We start from the raw sequence: 17,185 nt of genomic DNA, 5'->3' as shown, positions 1-17,185 counted from the left end.
TTTATGATTTTTTAAAACTTCATGTATTTTGAAAAAATAATGTTCGTGATTTTTTTTATGAATTTGAAAAGTGTTCACGGATTTGAAAAAGTTCATAACTTTGACAAAAGTTTGTGATTAGAAAAATGTCATGATATTCAAGAAAGTTCACAAATTTGAAAAAACTTTGTGAAATTGAAATTGAAAAGTGAAAACAGAAAAAACAAAATGAAAAAGAAAAAGAAGAAAAAACCCCGATTTTTTTTGAGACAAAACAAAAAACCCCGATGAAAACCCGGAACAGGAAACTAGTGTGGCCCCCGTACCAAATGGCCTCTATTTGGCGCTTAAGGCGCCAAATAGGTGAAGGCGCAGGTGCACTCCCCGGCCCAGATGCTCCTCCACACTTCCGGTTGCCGCGGCAGTCTCCTGTTCCGCAGCGGCTTCCCCTTCCCGGCCACCACCACCCGCAGAAACCTAAGGGCGCTCACAACCGCAGCAGCTACTCCCAACATGTATCGCGGCGGGCGCGGCGGCGGCGGCGGCACCAACTCCCAGCGTGGTCGCGGGCGCGGGCGCGGCGGCGGAGGCAGAGGAGGCCGTGGCGGCGGCGGCGGGGGCCGTGGTGAGCAGAGATGGTGGGATCCTCAGTGGCGCGCCGAGCGGCTGCGGCAGATGGCCGGAGAGGTGAGGGCTCTACTCCCGTGCGCATCGTCGTGGTTGGATGATGTTCTGTTTGTTTAGTTTGTATTTCGTGTGGTGGCTCCATGCTGTCGTGCGTATCTTATGATTCGGAATGTGTTCTTTTGTACGAAAGCTTGGAATCATCATGTAGCTAACGTCCATCTAGGTCCGTAGATTGGTCCACAGGGTCATCGCTAATTTGCTGCCATGACAATCGAGTGAAAGCCTACAATTCTACATACTGCAATGGTCCCACATGGAGTTAGCTGTCCGATGTGTTACTTGTCAGAAGTTTGAACAATCACTAGTTAGACTACATACATCACATCTCCTCTGATGTTTGTTCTGTACAAATGTGTTGTTAGGAACATGTTTCAACTACGTTAATTACTTGATTTCCATCCCAATGGTATGGTCACACAAGGTCTAGGCGACTAGGCCCATGAGACTTTACTGAGTTGCCCAATTTCTTAAAGTTATTTACTACATACAGAATTTCCGCTCTTGTCTAAGTTGATTTTTTAAGATCTGCACTCTTGTGAATGCCTAATGGTCAGGTGGAAAAGGTCGATGAGCATGAGTGGTGGAATACGATTGGGCAATTAAGAGAAGGATCTCAGCAGGAGTTAGTAGTCAAGAAGAATTTCGGACGTGATGGACAGAATACACTTGCAGATATTGCTCAGAGACACGGCCTTTACTTGTAAGGACGGCACACCTATTCTGCGCCTTATTTCTCTCGTCGCCATCATGCTTAACTTCCATTGATAGATGCAGCATTCTTCCTGTCATCAGTTCATCGATGGTACCAAAATTAAGTAATTTACAACTAACTCTAATTGTTATGTCTCCTGTACACGAAGGACTATCTGACTTTCTCACGTTGATCATTTTATGCCTTTTGTGCTATACCTTTTGATCACACTTGAAATCTGATGAATTATAGTTTCTCTATTTTGTGTTTTAACCTGGGGAAGATAGCAATGCATACAACAAAGGGAAGACACTTGTTTTCAGCAAAGTGCCACTGCCTGATTACCGAGCAGATCTTGATGAGAGGCATGGATCATCACAAAACGAGGTGTTATGCAGTGTCTTTGTGACAGTGGACACCAATATATGTGTTTTTTTTACTGACACTTGTGTTTGAACTATGGACAGATTAAGATGTCCAATGAGACAGAGAGACGAGTGGAAAACCTTTTGTCCAGGGCACAGTCAAATAACAATGCTTCTGCTAGCACATCCACTGTCTCAATGAGGCAATCTTTGCCCAGCACATCCACATCAATAGCTGAATCAACAACATATGTTGATAAACAGAAGCTAAGTTTTCAGCTTAGGGATATGCAGAGATCAAAAAAGGTATCACCAGTGATTTTTCTAGTGACTGTCTCAGACCCCATCAATATCGAACATTGAGCAACCTTAAATTCTAAAGTTGCATCATCTACATTTTGTTTCAGATGATGCCAAGTGCTAGATCAATGCAGTCTTTCAGGGAAAAATTACCAGCATTCAAAGCGAGAGAGGAGTTTTTGAAAGCAGTAGCAGCTAATCAGGTACGAAGTAAGAACTATAAGATGTTTCCAAGTTTGATCTATTTAGATGAATATATTCACATACATTCTCAAAGATTCTCAGCCCTTAGCCCACTAGTGATATAAATACAATTTGGCTATGTAGTTTGTAAGGATATCCATTTTGTTAGGGAAGACTGGAAGAGATCGGTTTAGTTAGGAAGCTAAAGATATGGTGTGCTAGGAGGATTTTGCATCAAGTTGAGTCTTCCCTATAAAAGGGACACTGTATACCTCATATGGATTATCCAATAAATTAGAATAAACCAGCAAAGATTCCCGCCGTCAACCTTCTCCCCCTTTCATCCCCGACACCATGGCCGACCAACCCTCGCTTCTCAGAGCTTTACCCTCAACCGTTTCACATTGACTAGTCTTAGCAAGGGTACCAATTCTAGCATCACGTGCAAGGCATTGGGATCATCTGTCCCAGGAAGATGTGGAGACCTGGAGGGCATTGTCAACAGCAAGCTCTCCGACCTCCCATGACCCTATGACCCTATCCACCAACACTCGAGGTGAAAACCAATCCAATCTGACAAATACGTTGGGCAAAGCTGTTTCGACCAAAAGGAAGGGCAGGCAAGGCGAATGCGGGAGGAGCACAAGGGGAAGCAAATGCGCTATCCCAACTGCTTGGCACCATCAAGATTATGCAGCAGACCTGTGTGGATGAGTACATTGAGCAATTTCTTACTTCCATATGCAGGTGCTGAGGGCTCTCCGAGTGGCACTAGTGCCTTGTTTGGATAGCTAGTTTTTAGAGAACCGGTTAGCTAAAACGTGTTTCAGGGCCTAACAAACTAAAACTTTGTTTGGCTAATCTAACTAATCCTTAGATAAGAAAAACTTGGTTCTCGTAATACTCAGATTTTGCGTTTTTGGAAAAATGGCTCCGAGACGTTTTTGTGCAAACGCGTTTTACAAAAACAGGTCCTGACTTGTGTTGTGTGGCGTGCCGTGGATCTTCATAGAGAAGAACGCCTTCCTCCACCACAAGGCTGGAGCTGGCGCCAACGCCGGCGCCCTGATTTGCGGCAGCCACGACGGACGGTGGCGGACGCTGGACGGCGGCGGCGGATGGAGAGGCGACCTCGTGGTCCTCCCCGACGGCACTATGCGCTGTCTGCTGCCCTCAAGAGACAGGAGTGTGACTCCCCGACGCTCGTTGTATAGCCCCGGCATGGCAGCAGATGTGTGCTTGACTGCAATGAATGCGCGCACGATACCACGACGGCGGAGTAGTTCCGCGGCAACGACATGGAGCAGCCCAGGGTAGTCTTTGCGGGGAAGACGAGCTCGGCGACCAGCGTAAACGCCCTGCCGGCGGCTGCACGTGGAATCGTGTTGGTCAACTGGAAGCAGCAGCCCACGGCAGATTCTATGCTCGGGGTGACAACCTCCGTGACTTGGGGAAGAGCCCGCCGGCGACCGCTGACGGGATCCTTGTGGACGGAGCGGACGCGAGCAGCAGCAACGAAGGAGTTCTAGGCTGGATCTTGGAAGATTGTCAATGGCGGCCGAGTGGGGAAAGCAGGAAGAGATCACGCCTGACATACGAGAGAATAGGCTAATCGCTATCCAAACAAGGAACAATAAATCATCGACTTGTTACTTTCCTGACCCAAACATAATTTTCCATATACTCTTTCTTGATAAAAAAGATTGTAAAATGGGGTTTTGTTAAAAATAGGCTAAAAACTGATTTTCTATATACTCGTGGCTAACGCTCCGTATCCAAACAACCACTAGGTGGATCTGCTCGTGGTTGGCCTCCACAAGCCACTCCAGACAGATGTATCGCTGAAATTTCTGGCCATCTGGAGGACAACATAGTCCACTCCCGCGTCTACGGGCAGCAGCAAAGCCTGCACCTACAAGAAGCAGCAGTAGTGCAACCTGCAGCGGCGGCAGGGCAAACTCCAGCAACAGTGATGGAGTGCCTTCCAGAGGCAGCCATGCAATCAATCTCGATGGCAGTGATGCACACAACAGCAGTGGTGGCAGAGTTCTCTCGCGGTGGCCACACAGCCAGCTGTGGCGGTTGTACCCTTCCTAGCAGCAACAGCTGGAATGCAGCCACGAGAGCGAGATGTTTCTCCTCAAAGCAACGGCTGCTCTGCCCAAGCCAGTGACGATGCTTCTGTTTGCAGCGACACTCCTCCATAGGGTAGCAGCAGTGTCACAGCTCTTTATGCTGGCAGCAAGTGATGAACCATTCCTTGTGTCCCTTCATCCAAACCCTAAGGCTCATGGGAATTCCTTGTTGGGCTTGAGCTTCTACTTCAAACAAAGGGGCAGATCACACAACTCCTATGCAGGTCAACACAATGAACAGCAGCAAGCAGGCCTCCAAACTAGGCCACATAAATGCATGTATGCAGCTTGGTTGTTTTGCTTTAGCCACACGAGACGAAGGTGGAATCTATCAACAATTTGGGGGACTCCCTTGGGCTCTAAGCCTCCAACTGTGGCAACCACTGCTCGAGGATGAGCTGTTCAAAAGGGCTGGTGTAATGTCAGAGGCGTGCATTCAGCCCTTAGCCCATTAGTTATGCAGTTAGTAAGGACTTAGCTAGGAAAGAGATCCATTTAGTTAGGAAGATAAAGCTATGGTTTGTTAGGATAATCAGGATTCTGTTCCTAGGCATCAAGTCCAGTCTTCTCTATAAAAGGTACACCATGTAGTCCATATGGATTATCCAGTGAACGTGAATAAACCAGCAAAGATCTTATGTTCTCTCGAACCCACTCTCCCTCTCAATCCCCATCACCTTGGTGAATCAGCCCTCTTTCCTCAGAGCTATACCCTGAGCCTTGTCACTAATCAGTCTTTAGGGATGGTACCAATTCTAGCACGTGACATCATATACTGAAACTGTGTTTTCCTAACACTCTGCTTTATATCCTTAGTAACCAGTAAAATTGGTTGCTAGTTTTTTGAATGATTTGGCGCAGTTAAATTAACTTGAATCTCATGGTCAAGTCAATGTCACAGGTTTAGATATTTTGTACTTAATGCTGGCAGAGTTAAGGTCGCACTGTCGTTTATTTTTGTTCATCTTTGCTATCTGGTGATATTCATTACTATATTCTTAATACTGCCTGTACAGTTGGGCTCTATAGTTGATCTTGTTATTACGGCCATTTAATTTATTTTCTTACTGACTTTACTGTTTCAGGTTTTGGTCATATCTGGTGAGACAGGTTGTGGTAAAACAACACAGCTTCCGCAGTTCATACTAGAAGAGGAGATAGATAACCTTCGTGGTGCTGATTGCAGCATAATATGTACTCAACCCCGCCGTATATCTGCCATATCGGTTGCAGCACGTGTAGGATCTGAGAGAGGTGAAGAGCTTGGTGAGACTGTTGGATACCAGATTCGCCTTGAATCAAAACGTTCCACACAAACACGACTGCTCTTCTGCACGACAGGAGTTTTGCTTCGAAAACTGGTATGACTGACAGATAGATTTGCATATGCATGAGTGACTTACCACACCACGTCATTTTTGCGTTGTTTGTTTTGTCGATTTTCTTACTGTGAATTGTATATATCGCCTTGTTATTTGTTTGTTGTCCATTTATTGCTTTCTGCGTATCTTAGAACTTTTGGTTTGATCGTAGCTTGATTTATGCATATGGTTGTAGCTGTATAATCTTTCTCCAGGTTTATTCAAATACTCCAAGGAATTTAAGCTTCATTATATATGCAACATTACAAAGCCTATGGCTATTATGATCTGAATTTGTGGTGCAGTTGCATGTTCAGCACTCCCTCTGTTTCGCTATAACTGTCACTAGCCTTGGCAGCCTAGTTTTAAAAACTGTACCGGACCAGCGATCTGACCAGAAAAAACCGAGTGGCACCTTGACCGGTTCAGTCCTCTTAAAAGACCGTTTTACCCATAAAAACAGTGATTCAACTACTGGTTAACGGGTTGTCACACGCAGGAATCAAATGCAAGACTCTTGCCCCACCTTCCCATGCATGTTTGGACTTTGGAGGCCCACCACCAACTTGCCTGCATTGCTTTGACTAAGTTAGCCAGTATAACTTCTATTACCTGCTCCCTCTGTTTTGCTATATCTGTCCTCAGCCCACCATGTGCACATCCCAAGGATGCTATAAATCTAAAATAACTTAATACAAGAATTAACTAACAGACTACAACCAATCAGCAATTCGGGAAGCAATTAAATAGGGTCAAAAGTGCAAATATTGCAAGAATCACGCTCTTGATCCCCTCAATAGAAACGGAGACTTCCCCGAGGCCAAGAACAGAGTAGCTCACGGAGTCAAATTTTCTATAAACTTGAAAATCAATGAGCTATAATATTTCTTTTTGCCTTTATCAAACTTTCTGTGCCGGCGGTTAGACCTGCGAACCAGTAGCTTCAGCGGTCTGATTTTTTAAACTACTCTGGTGAGTCTCTGTCAAAGTATCTGTCCATTGGGGAAACCAAGAGTGTAATTCATGGTCTCTACTATCTATCTCTACTTTAATGCTTTGGAAGATGTTTAGTGGTTGTAGCACGACATTCTGATTCTAGTGTATGCCATTTTTTATTAACTTTATCTTGGATTTAGTCTTTCGTTGATCTGGGTGCACGGTGGGCGGTGGTGTGATAAAAGATATTGTGAAACTGAGTATTGGAAATTGAATACTTCTCGACTAAAGTAGATTACACTGGCAATGGACACTTCTCGATTTTGACACAAGCGGACACAATAGTTTTTTTCTTTTTTGAGATGTGAAAGAATTGAGGTTTTGTTGTGCAAATTATTTGATCACCCATGCACATGATCCTGGTTCCTTTACAGAAGATGTATCCAAAACTAGTCAAATATTGTGTGATTTCTAGCACTCCAATGATCCAATCATATCACAACTGTAGCTACTGTTAACTTGTACACATGTGACCTTAATTATGCAAAGATATTTACTGCAGGGGTCTTCATTTGCTATAGACTATAGTGCATCTTGAGATTTGGCAAATCAAATTGAATTGCTTGTTTAATTTCCAAATGTTCAGTCATTTTGGTGTTATTGCACTTACATTCAATGCAAACACTATGTGTCGCAGGTTCAGGAGCCAGACTTAGTTGGTGTAAGTCATTTACTAGTTGATGAAATTCATGAACGTGGCATGAGTGAAGATTTTCTCATCATCATTTTACGGGACCTTCTGCCAAGGCGTCCTGACCTTCGCCTTGTATTGATGAGTGCAACAATAAATGCTGAACTATTTTCCAAATACTTTGGAGATGCCCCAATTATGCATATTCCGGTACTGTAACCTTTCGTAAACGGTACCCGTTGAAGTGATTTTTGTGCATTATACTTACATCGAGGTGTTTTGAGCAGGGGTTCACTTTTCCTGTTGCTGAGTTATTTCTGGAAGATATTTTGGAAAAGACCCAATACAAAATCAAGTCTGAACGTGATAATTTTCAAGGAAATTCAAGAAAAAAGAGACTTGCTTCAGTTAAGAATGATCCATTGGCTGATATTTTCGAGGTAAACTTGAGTTACTTTTCTAATCTTGCCCGTTGTAGTTTCGTAATTCAGTGTTGATGTCAGGGATCAAAAGTTCTGAGATGGCCAATATTTAGATGATTTAGCTCTACTGTTGCTAATGCAGATAACTAATTTGTTAACACTAAACTGAAGTGTGGAAAACATATTGCAAAAAGTCAGACATGCTTGATTCCCTATCCTTTAAAACTAGGAGGGTCAATAGTTTTGGTTGCTCACTTTTTTTTTCCCAGGACGTCGACATTAGTAAGGAATATGGAAACTACAGCATTACAACAAGGCAATCCCTTGAAGCTTGGTCTGTCACTGAACTGGATTTGAGCCTTGTATGTATTCTCAGATCTGAACTGGTTATTTTCATGTGCATTTATTTGATCGCACTAGTAGATGGAACCTGGAAGTCCTTAGATATTGGGAGTTTAGTGGAGGAGATCCAGTTCCATATATGTACGAGTGATTGCAGTTAAGTGGAGATATATCAGCGATGTTTCTAAAAATGACCAGCTAATTGCCTGTTGTTAATTATTCCATCAGGTATTAGCAGATCTAATGGTCTTGGACCAACTTCTTTGGTATCGGAATCGGAAGGGCTTATTCTTGTATTAACAGATGTACTGGATCAACTTCCCCGTTATTGAAATTGATCAAGAGGGGAAAGGGCATAAGGAAACACATGGAATAGTATAATATCTACTGTTAGACGCAAATACGTGTAGTTATGTGCTGATATGTATGATGCAAATATTGGAACTTCTCTGTCTGCAAACATGGTGGAAACTAGTGAGAAGTGCTTTAAGAATTTTCTTCACCCTTTGTAACTTTAACTTCACTCAAAACAAATTAGAAGAGACCAAAACAAGAAGCTTGCTATCCATCATATACATAGTTATGGACTTATAGTAAATCAAGAAATGCATCTAGACAATTTTCTCCCAGATTTTTTTCATGTGAATTTGGTACCACAAACCAGAAGTGATTTATGATGTCGCCTAGTTGTGTGATGCACTTGATATCTCTCTGAAAGATAACCTGCATTTCATGATATCCTAATACCATTTAGTAACCTATCTATGCTGCTAATATTTATTACTTTATGTTGACATTTTTAGGTGGAAGGTACGATTGAGTATATCTGTCGTCATGAAGGAGAAGGTGCAATCCTTGTATTCCTTACTGGTTGGGACGAAATTTCAAAACTTTTGGACAAGATTAAAGGGAATAATCTGCTTGGCAATTCCAATAAATTCCTAGTTCTCCCACTGCATGGCTCTATGCCAACTGTTAATCAGCGTGAAATTTTTGACAGAGCACCAGCTAATATGAGGTAATTAGTCACCTAGGTGTATTATATAGAAACATTTGATCTGGATTATGTGCTATGGATATGATTTTGCTTTTACATATGGGTAATGTGTTGCAGACATACTTCTGTCTTCCTACTTGCATAGCTTCTCACTTTCTCAGTGTCACACCTCCATTGGTGGCAGTGTATTTAATGGTAGAAGTATGTGTTAGCAAGCCCGTAGGTAAAATTATGGCTGGGAAGGAGCTACTGAAAGTACAAAATTTTGGTGATGATTTTACATATGCCATATAGCAACTTCCACATTTTCCCTCTCAGTTTCCTTTTAAACTATCTGCTGCCACTTAAGCTATTTTCTCTCTTACCCTCACATTTGACGTAGGTTTTATTATTATTATTGTGTGCTGTTAAATAGATATTTTATTTTATTTTTTAATCAATGCAATTTGTTCTTTGTTATCTACTCGTGCAACAAGTTCTAAGTTCATTTGAGCAAGTTGTCCTAAATCCTAATGGTTAATGCCATTAACTGTTTTATATCTACTACATATGTAATTTGCAGAAAAATTGTTCTGGCGACAAATATTGCAGAAAGCAGTATTACAATAGATGATGTTGTGTATGTAATTGATTGTGGTAAAGCGAAGGAGACAAGTTATGATGCCTTGAATAAGCTAGCGTGCCTTCTACCATCGTGGATATCAAAAGCCTCTGCTCATCAGGTACGTTACCATGGACCATGTTACCCACTTTTCTGGCAAAACTGAATATCCAATAACAGTTGTCGTTGATGACTTTCCTAATTTACACAGAGGCGAGGCCGTGCAGGCCGTGTTCAGCCAGGTGTTTGCTATAGGTTGTACCCGAAAGTCATTCATGCTGCCATGCCTCAGTTTCAGCTGCCTGAAATTCTTAGGACGCCTCTGCAAGAACTGTGCCTTACTATCAAAAGCTTACAGCTTGGAGCAGTTGCTTCTTTCTTAGCCAAGTCACTGCAACCCCCAGATCCGCTCTCTGTTAAGAATGCAATTGAGCTTCTGAAAACCATTGGAGCGCTGGATGATTTGGAGGAGCTCACTTATTTAGGTACAAAGTTTTACTGCCACCGTTCAATTGTACTACTTCTTAAATTTTATTGTATGTGTTTTTATTTATTTTTGCCCAACTTCTTTGATTTATGCAGGACGACATCTATGTACACTACCACTGGATCCAAACATTGGAAAGATGCTGCTCATTGGATCCGTCTTCCAGTGCCTGGATCCTGCATTAACAATTGCTGCTGCTCTTGCTTATCGTAATCCATTTGTGCTCCCAATTGATAGAAAAGAAGAAGCAGATGCTGTCAAAAGATCATTTGCTGGTGACTCCTGCAGGTAATTTTTATAAGCTTATATCACATTGATATTTCGTGAGGAAGCATGTAGAAGTGTTTTTTGACAACCAATATTACAGAAATTATGGTTTTAGTTTGATGTTGTTTTGCCTGTTATTTCTTCAGTACCATCAAGTGCTGCTTCATTTATGGTGCCTATGTAGCATTCCCCCTGTTTCACTATATCTGTCCCCAGCCTACCATGCGCACAAGCCAAGCAATCACTAAATCTAAGGATATTTTAATAGATGATAACCTTAAATAAGCAGTTTGCAAATGCAAAGCAATTAAATAGAGGTACTGTTAGGAAGCGGAGAGGGCGGGGCCGAACGGGCGGCCAGCGGTGACAGGCGGATGGGGCCGGCGGCCGGTGACGGCAGCCTGGGAAGCCGGTGGCCAAATCCCCGTCGAATTCGCAGGGCCACGGGCCGGGAGGAGGAGGTGGCCGACGGAGAAGCTGTGGGACGGGAGGGGGCGGTGGCCGGCGTAGAAGCCGCGAGGCCGCGGCCAGTCGGCTGACTAGCGGCGGAGGGGACCCGCAACTGTCGGACCAATTCAGCCGGGGGCGGATCCCGCGACAGGAAAAACCGGGAGCAGCAGGCGGCTGATTGATGCAGTGGTGTTGACCACACGGGTGCAGACCACGCGCCGTGCCTAGCAAAGCACCAGCAGCACGTGGGCGGATCCTTGGCTGCTGCGCTCCTCCTCCAGCAGCAGGCGGGCGGCCTGGCGACGCTCCAGTAGACTTCCGCACGAGGGCAACGGGATCTGGCGGAAGATATCGTGGGGGTCGGACGGCAACCGTCCGGAAGCTGGACGGCGGTGCGAGAGATTGGATCAAGAGAGCACGAGTTGCGCGTGCTAAAAAAAAACTAAAGCTCTAATACCATGTTAGGAACATGCAACTTAGTATTATCTGGAGGCCAAAGCCATCATATTTACAAGTACAGGTGGGAGGCCAAAGGCCAAAATACAGAAAGCCAAAGGGCATCATAAATATAACTCTAACAGGTACAAACGCAAAAAATGCAATAACTACACTCTTGATTTCCTCAATGGACATGTATATTGGAAAGGGGCCTAGTCCAGGACATATGGTGAAACGGAGTGAGTATTGGAAAGGGGCCTAGTCCAGGGCATTGGTGAAACGGGGCGAGTATTATTTACTGGTTGCTACATGCTAGAAAGCTTGACCCAGGAGGAGTCACAGGATAAGGAATGATAGAACCAGGATAGGGAGCGCATAGTATCACTTGCCAATGATAGCATCGCCTGCAAAAAGTTTTACGCTGAAGTTGTTTAAGGCACACTGATAGTTTCCTGCGACCTCTTTTGCCAGTGATCATATTGCCCTTCTTAAGGCATTTGAAGCATGGAAGGAAGCAAAACGCAGTGGAAGGGAGCGTTCCTTCTGTTGGGAAAATTTTCTGTCTCCTATGACCCTGAAGATGATGGATGGCATGCGAAATCAATTTTTTGATCTACTTTCTGATATTGGATTTGTTAGTAAGACAAGAGGAGTGAAGGTTTGTAACCCTAGATCTCTCTTGCATTCCATAAGTAATTCTGTGACCTATGTAGTTATCTATGTTTTTTCATTCCAGTGCACCATTTTATCTACTTTTCAACTGAAGAGCTTCAGTTTCCATTACGATTATTCCGTGCTAAAATTTCAGGCATATAACCATTATGGCAAGGATCTGGAGATGGTTTCTGCTGTTTTATGTGCTGGGCTTTACCCAAATGTCATACAGTGCAAAAGACGGGGCAAGAGGACAGCATTCTACACCAAAGATGTCGGAAAGGTGGACATTCACCCATCATCAGTCAATGCAGGAGTGCAGCAATTCCCATTGCCTTATCTGGTTTACAGTGAGAAGGTGAAAACTGCTAGCATTTATGTGAGGGACTCCACAAACATATCAGATTATGCTCTTCTACTTTTTGGTGGTTCCTTAAGACCAAGTAACACCGGAGAAGGCATCGAGATGCTTGGGGGGTATCTTCATTTCTCTGCACCAAAGCGTATCATAGAGTTGATCCAGGTATGACCAACTTCTCAACAATAGCTTGCTTCTTGAACCTTTTCTCTTTTATAAATATAGTGTTAAGTAAATTCGAGTGTTCGTTCAGCAACAAAGAGGTGACATGAAACTTTAGCTGTCGGTTCTTTTAATGGTAATTTTGTGTCTGTACTTGTTGCTTGATCTAGATTCCTTGTTATACAAGCTTAGTTCGTATAACCGTAAGCTTGGTGTGGTTATCATAGTAGTTGGAATGACTGATATCTGGTTTTACTGCTATATTGCAATCAAGTTCATTTCAGTGAATAAAATAGCTTATTTTTCAGCTAAAATTTTCAGTTTACCCGATTAATGCTCTGGTTTGCTTTGGCTATGGATGGAGAAATACCGGATATTTATGTACTCCCTCCGTCCCATAGTATAAGAGTGTTTTTGACACTAGTGTAGTATCAAAAACGCTCTTATATTATGAGATGGAGGGAGTAAATAATATTATTGCATTAAACCCATTTTTTTTCCTGTAATGAGAGATGTTCCTTTTACTTGACAGAGATTAAGAGGTGAATTGGACAAACTCCTTCAGAGGAAGATTGAGGAACCTGCACTTGACATCTTTTCGGAAGGGAAAGGGGTTGTGGCTGCGGCCATAGAACTGTTGCACAGTCAAAACATTTACCACTAGCTGCTACATATACACGTTCAGAAGGCAATTCCTCAACTAAATGAAACCCGTTCCAAGACTTTGTGATATCTGTATTCTCTAGTACCTTATGCTTGGACAAGCACCTTTGGCTCTCAGGTTTAGGCGCACCTGATATGGATATTTTTAGTAATTCCAAAAAATGTCAAAAAAATAAAGTTTCCCCAAGGAATGACTTTAGTGGTATTTTGGGCCAAAAGAAACAACACTATATACAGGTTACTATTCATGCTTTTTGTCCTTGAAAATTTGTTTTTTGTTTGCCCTGAAGTTGACGGGAGTTTTTTCTTGGCGAAAGTTTTTATACGAGTACAATAGAAGGTCAAGGTTGTTTCTAAAAAAGATTTAGAACTTTTTGACCTTTTGGATTTCCTATTTTTTTCCCCATATAAGGTGCTCCTATACCCATGAGCCAAAGTGTATTTCCTAATTAATGAAGCATCGTTTTTCAAAGTAGTTAGAAGTCAGAAGCACACAACCTTAATAATATTAGAAAGTACAACCAGGTCTTCTTGATGAAAATATTAGGGACAAGTTACACATCTGACTTAAATATTAGTGGCCTCACTTTTTCTTACCTCTCGGTAGCTTTGGTACTTAAGTGCAGCCTTGTTAATATGCTGAATATTCATCTGCTCCCGATAAACAGTAAACTCAAAAAATACTAGCAAATAAGATGTTTGAGTGCCTGATGTCCGGGCAAAATTTCACCCTGTTACGACATACTCCCTCCGTCTCAAAATTCTTGTCTTAGATTAGATACATCTGTATCTAGACAAATCTAAGACAAGAATTTTGGGATGAAGGCAGTATGAGAGAGCTCGTGGCAAAAAAGTCAAAATCGGTCTAGACAGTGCATAAATAGTAAACTTTCTCGTAGATCCGAATTTGAGAAGGTCATCATCCACTCGAACATCTTCCATGCAAAAAACTTTCAGTTTTTTCTGAATTTTTCTATTTTGTTTTGACTTTACTGTTCACCAAGGGAGCAGATGCGCCTGAGAGCCAACCCTGTAGGTATGTCCCAATCCTTCTTTGAAAGAAAAAAGGCTCAGTCAGGATGGTTTCTAACAGCAGCATGGATGGTGATCTTTCATCTGAAATTTGTTCCCAACAATCCAACATCATCTTCTACCTCCCCAAACCAATTCCGAAAGCCATGACTTAACACTTGTCATCTCAACGGCATGGTCCATGTCGGGGGTCAAAGGGCACACGATGAAATATTCCATCAAATTACATTTCCTAGGGAAAACATTTTTATTTCAGCACATCAAACCAAAGGCTAAACAATTCATGAAAAATATAATTCACTTAACAGAGCGAAGAATGATGATATAAACCACATTTTTAACAAATAATTCTGCATACATGTAGAAAGTTCGTTTATTTGTCGGTCATTCATGCCAGAAAAGCCATTATTCATTTTTTTCCAAGTCTAAAGTAGAATCAGGCAACACACAATGTGTTACACCATGAACATACATCCTCTTCGTAACACCAGCCATCTCAAGATGCATTCCGGTTCAATCTTGACATCATATGTTCAGATCTCTGCATATGTGGAAAACAAAATTGTATGCTTAACTGCTTGCTAAATTCAAATGAGCAAGTAGTGTAATAAACCATGATTTAAAACATAAAACGATTATCATAATTAGTTTTTAACTGCCTCCACACTCAATAACTATCTACTACTCCAATATCTATGAATGGATCACTGGCAGTCATATTTACTAATGGATCACTGGCAGGAACAATCGAACAAGCATCACTTCAAGCAGGTAAACTCATCATTATGTAACAAAATTTTCCGTACAGAAGGCACCTGCTTCATATGCCTATGAATGCAAACTAAGCATCATTGGCTTATCAGGAACAAAAGAAACCTCCAAAAAAAGTAACAGACCTGCTCGGTGTAAGGCAGATACTTCCCATCAAATGTGACCACCACACGATCTTTTCCATCAGCCCCTTGAATCTTGTCAACTGAACAGTAGAAGTCTATAGCCGACATGCTGCAATTGAAAGCATTTAAATAAAGCAATAAGACATGGAAAGATTATTGAGAGTAATAAGACAGGCAGATCAATTTTGCAATCTCCATAATACTATTTGGAGTATTATAGATTATTGAACAAAGATCCAGTAAAAAATACATCCTTAGAATTGAAAGATGCACTACCCGCAAAAAAAAAAAAAGAAGAAGAATTGAGAGATGCCCACATTTCAGACAGGCTTGGAATACAACTGTTTTTTCACGCAAACAAATGAGAGAATCTAAATCATCTCAAGTTCTAACAGAAATTCTAGGTTACAGTAGAACACCATTATTTATAGACACGAAATAAATCGAAAAGTGCAACAAAAGTGTGCATGGGTCCAATAAGCACAGCACAAATTCAACAAAGTAGCACTCTCCTTTTTGAGAAAGCAACAAAGTAACACTTTATCAATAAACATTTCTCATGCCTAGCAATCAGGAACTAATGCAACTAAGTATAGGTCGGTTTCTTACATTCCATCACCAAAATCCTCATTGATGATCTCCTTGATGCTCTCTCCAAAATGCATAACAGCTTCATTCAATCTGTGTACATTATAATATAACAAAGTTAGTCCATATTGTAGCATTAATTTCAGTGAAATGTATCTTCCAATAATTAAGTGAAACATTTGTGCGAAGGGAAAGCATCAATGAAACATGTGGAACCCGGAAATAATGTGCCATCCGGATAAATTGGAACAAAATAAGCTAAACCGATGTGATTAGAAACAAAGAAAAATAGTGATACACCTACTCTGGACAAAAACAGCATGGTACAACTGTGCCAGACTGTTGTCCCAAAGTGGATTATCAAGTGCAACAAGCAAAGTACAGAAGCTAGAGATTCCGAGGAAAGACAGAGGCATCAGTAACTATCAACATATGGTAAAATTTATTCTTCTACTGTTGAGTAAGAACTTAGGCACAGAACATCCCATTTGAGTTTTGAGTTTATACAAAGAACGGAAGATTAGAGTTGACACAAATACCAAAGAGCTGGATGGGAGAAGGTTGCTGTTTGTTAAACATTGTGGAATTTTAGCAACTATCCCTCCCTCGTCATGTCTTCATTCAGATTCAGCAGAAGAGACAATATTCTTCCATTTTTTCGCTGACATTTAAGCTATCACTTTGTTTTACAACATCATGCGCTATAGGCAGTGTTTGAAGTAGCTGGCAGTAATCGCACGCCCCCTACACCGAGTTCGAGATGGAAATCGGAGATAACTACAAGGGCCTTGGGAGTGGGACAAGACTGGGCGGTCGGCACGAGGTAGGCACCTGTATATGGCTGGCTCGTGGACGATGTCCGGGTGGTAGGACCGGAAAGGCGGCCGCATCATGAGCTCCACGAGCTCGTCGGTGAGCGCCGGGACGGCCGCCCGGAACGCGGGCGCCATGTCGGGCTTCAGCTGCGCCTGGCGGCGCAGCAGCTGCGCGACGTAAACGTTGGTGAGCCCCGTCTCGGCCGCGATGTCCGAGAAGCTTTTCCCGGACTCCTCCTTCGCCGCCAACAGCCGAGGGACTACGGCCGCCGCGCTCGCGCCGCTCTCCTCCATGATTTATCCGTCCGCCGTCTGCCTGCTTTGCTCGCGAGGTGCTCGACGAAATCGTGGGTGTGGGAAGGTGAGGCACGGCAGTGGATCTCTGACTGTACACTCGTGGTGGGTGTGTGGCTGTAATTGGCGGCGAAACGACGGGGAAAGTTTTATTTTTCCTCCCTAACTTTTTTTAGGATAATAGCTAAATTTTATTGATCAAAAGCCACATGGAGCCGGATGCAAAAAATACAGTGGGGTTAAAACCAAACATGGCGCCCCTAGTCCAGAGAATTCAAAATTTTAGCTAGTCTATCTGCCCCGGTATTCGTTGCTCGGCCTTCGAAGATGAATCTGCAATTGAAGTTTGACGCTCGATGCTTGACCTCCTTGATAATGTGTTCATAGGTAC

The 17,185-nt window shown here is 42.6% G+C and overlaps 2 protein-coding genes across 3 annotated transcripts; one reads left to right on the top strand and one right to left on the bottom strand.

Moving 5' to 3' along the window:
• Nucleotides 1-369: 369 nt before the first annotated feature.
• On the top strand, nucleotides 370-13,560 carry LOC119321042 (DExH-box ATP-dependent RNA helicase DExH1-like). 2 transcript variants are annotated; one of them, XM_037594894.1, is made up of 16 exons: nucleotides 370-666; nucleotides 1,221-1,366; nucleotides 1,645-1,744; nucleotides 1,825-2,028; nucleotides 2,130-2,225; nucleotides 5,426-5,701; nucleotides 7,335-7,538; nucleotides 7,616-7,768; nucleotides 8,020-8,112; nucleotides 8,896-9,110; nucleotides 9,652-9,811; nucleotides 9,902-10,175; nucleotides 10,273-10,465; nucleotides 11,804-11,990; nucleotides 12,141-12,509; nucleotides 13,039-13,560. In XM_037594894.1, exons 1-16 carry the CDS (start codon nucleotides 373-375, stop codon nucleotides 13,168-13,170), a joined length of 3,096 nt encoding a protein of 1,031 aa, XP_037450791.1. In that variant the 5' UTR covers nucleotides 370-372; the 3' UTR covers nucleotides 13,171-13,560. The 2 variants fall into 2 exon arrangements, with proteins under 2 accessions (XP_037450791.1, XP_037450796.1); XM_037594899.1 differs by having other exon boundaries at nucleotides 536-666; nucleotides 1,641-1,744; nucleotides 13,039-13,553.
• A 937-nt stretch (nucleotides 13,561-14,497) lies between these two features.
• Nucleotides 14,498-16,794, bottom strand: LOC119321056 (cyanate hydratase-like). The gene is made up of 4 exons (XM_037594910.1): nucleotides 16,517-16,794; nucleotides 15,707-15,778; nucleotides 15,098-15,206; nucleotides 14,498-14,742 (listed from the first exon to the last, which is right to left on the bottom strand). Exons 1-4 carry the CDS (start codon nucleotides 16,792-16,794, stop codon nucleotides 14,698-14,700), a joined length of 504 nt encoding a protein of 167 aa, XP_037450807.1. The 3' UTR covers nucleotides 14,498-14,697.
• Between the last annotated feature and the right edge of the window lie 391 nt (nucleotides 16,795-17,185).

This window comes from Triticum dicoccoides, chromosome 1B (genome assembly GCF_002162155.2).
Source record: "Triticum dicoccoides isolate Atlit2015 ecotype Zavitan chromosome 1B, WEW_v2.0, whole genome shotgun sequence".
Taxonomy (NCBI): Eukaryota; Viridiplantae; Streptophyta; class Magnoliopsida; order Poales; family Poaceae; genus Triticum; species Triticum dicoccoides.
Note: the sequence above shows the minus strand (reverse complement) of the source record. Positions and strands in the feature narration are given on the sequence as shown.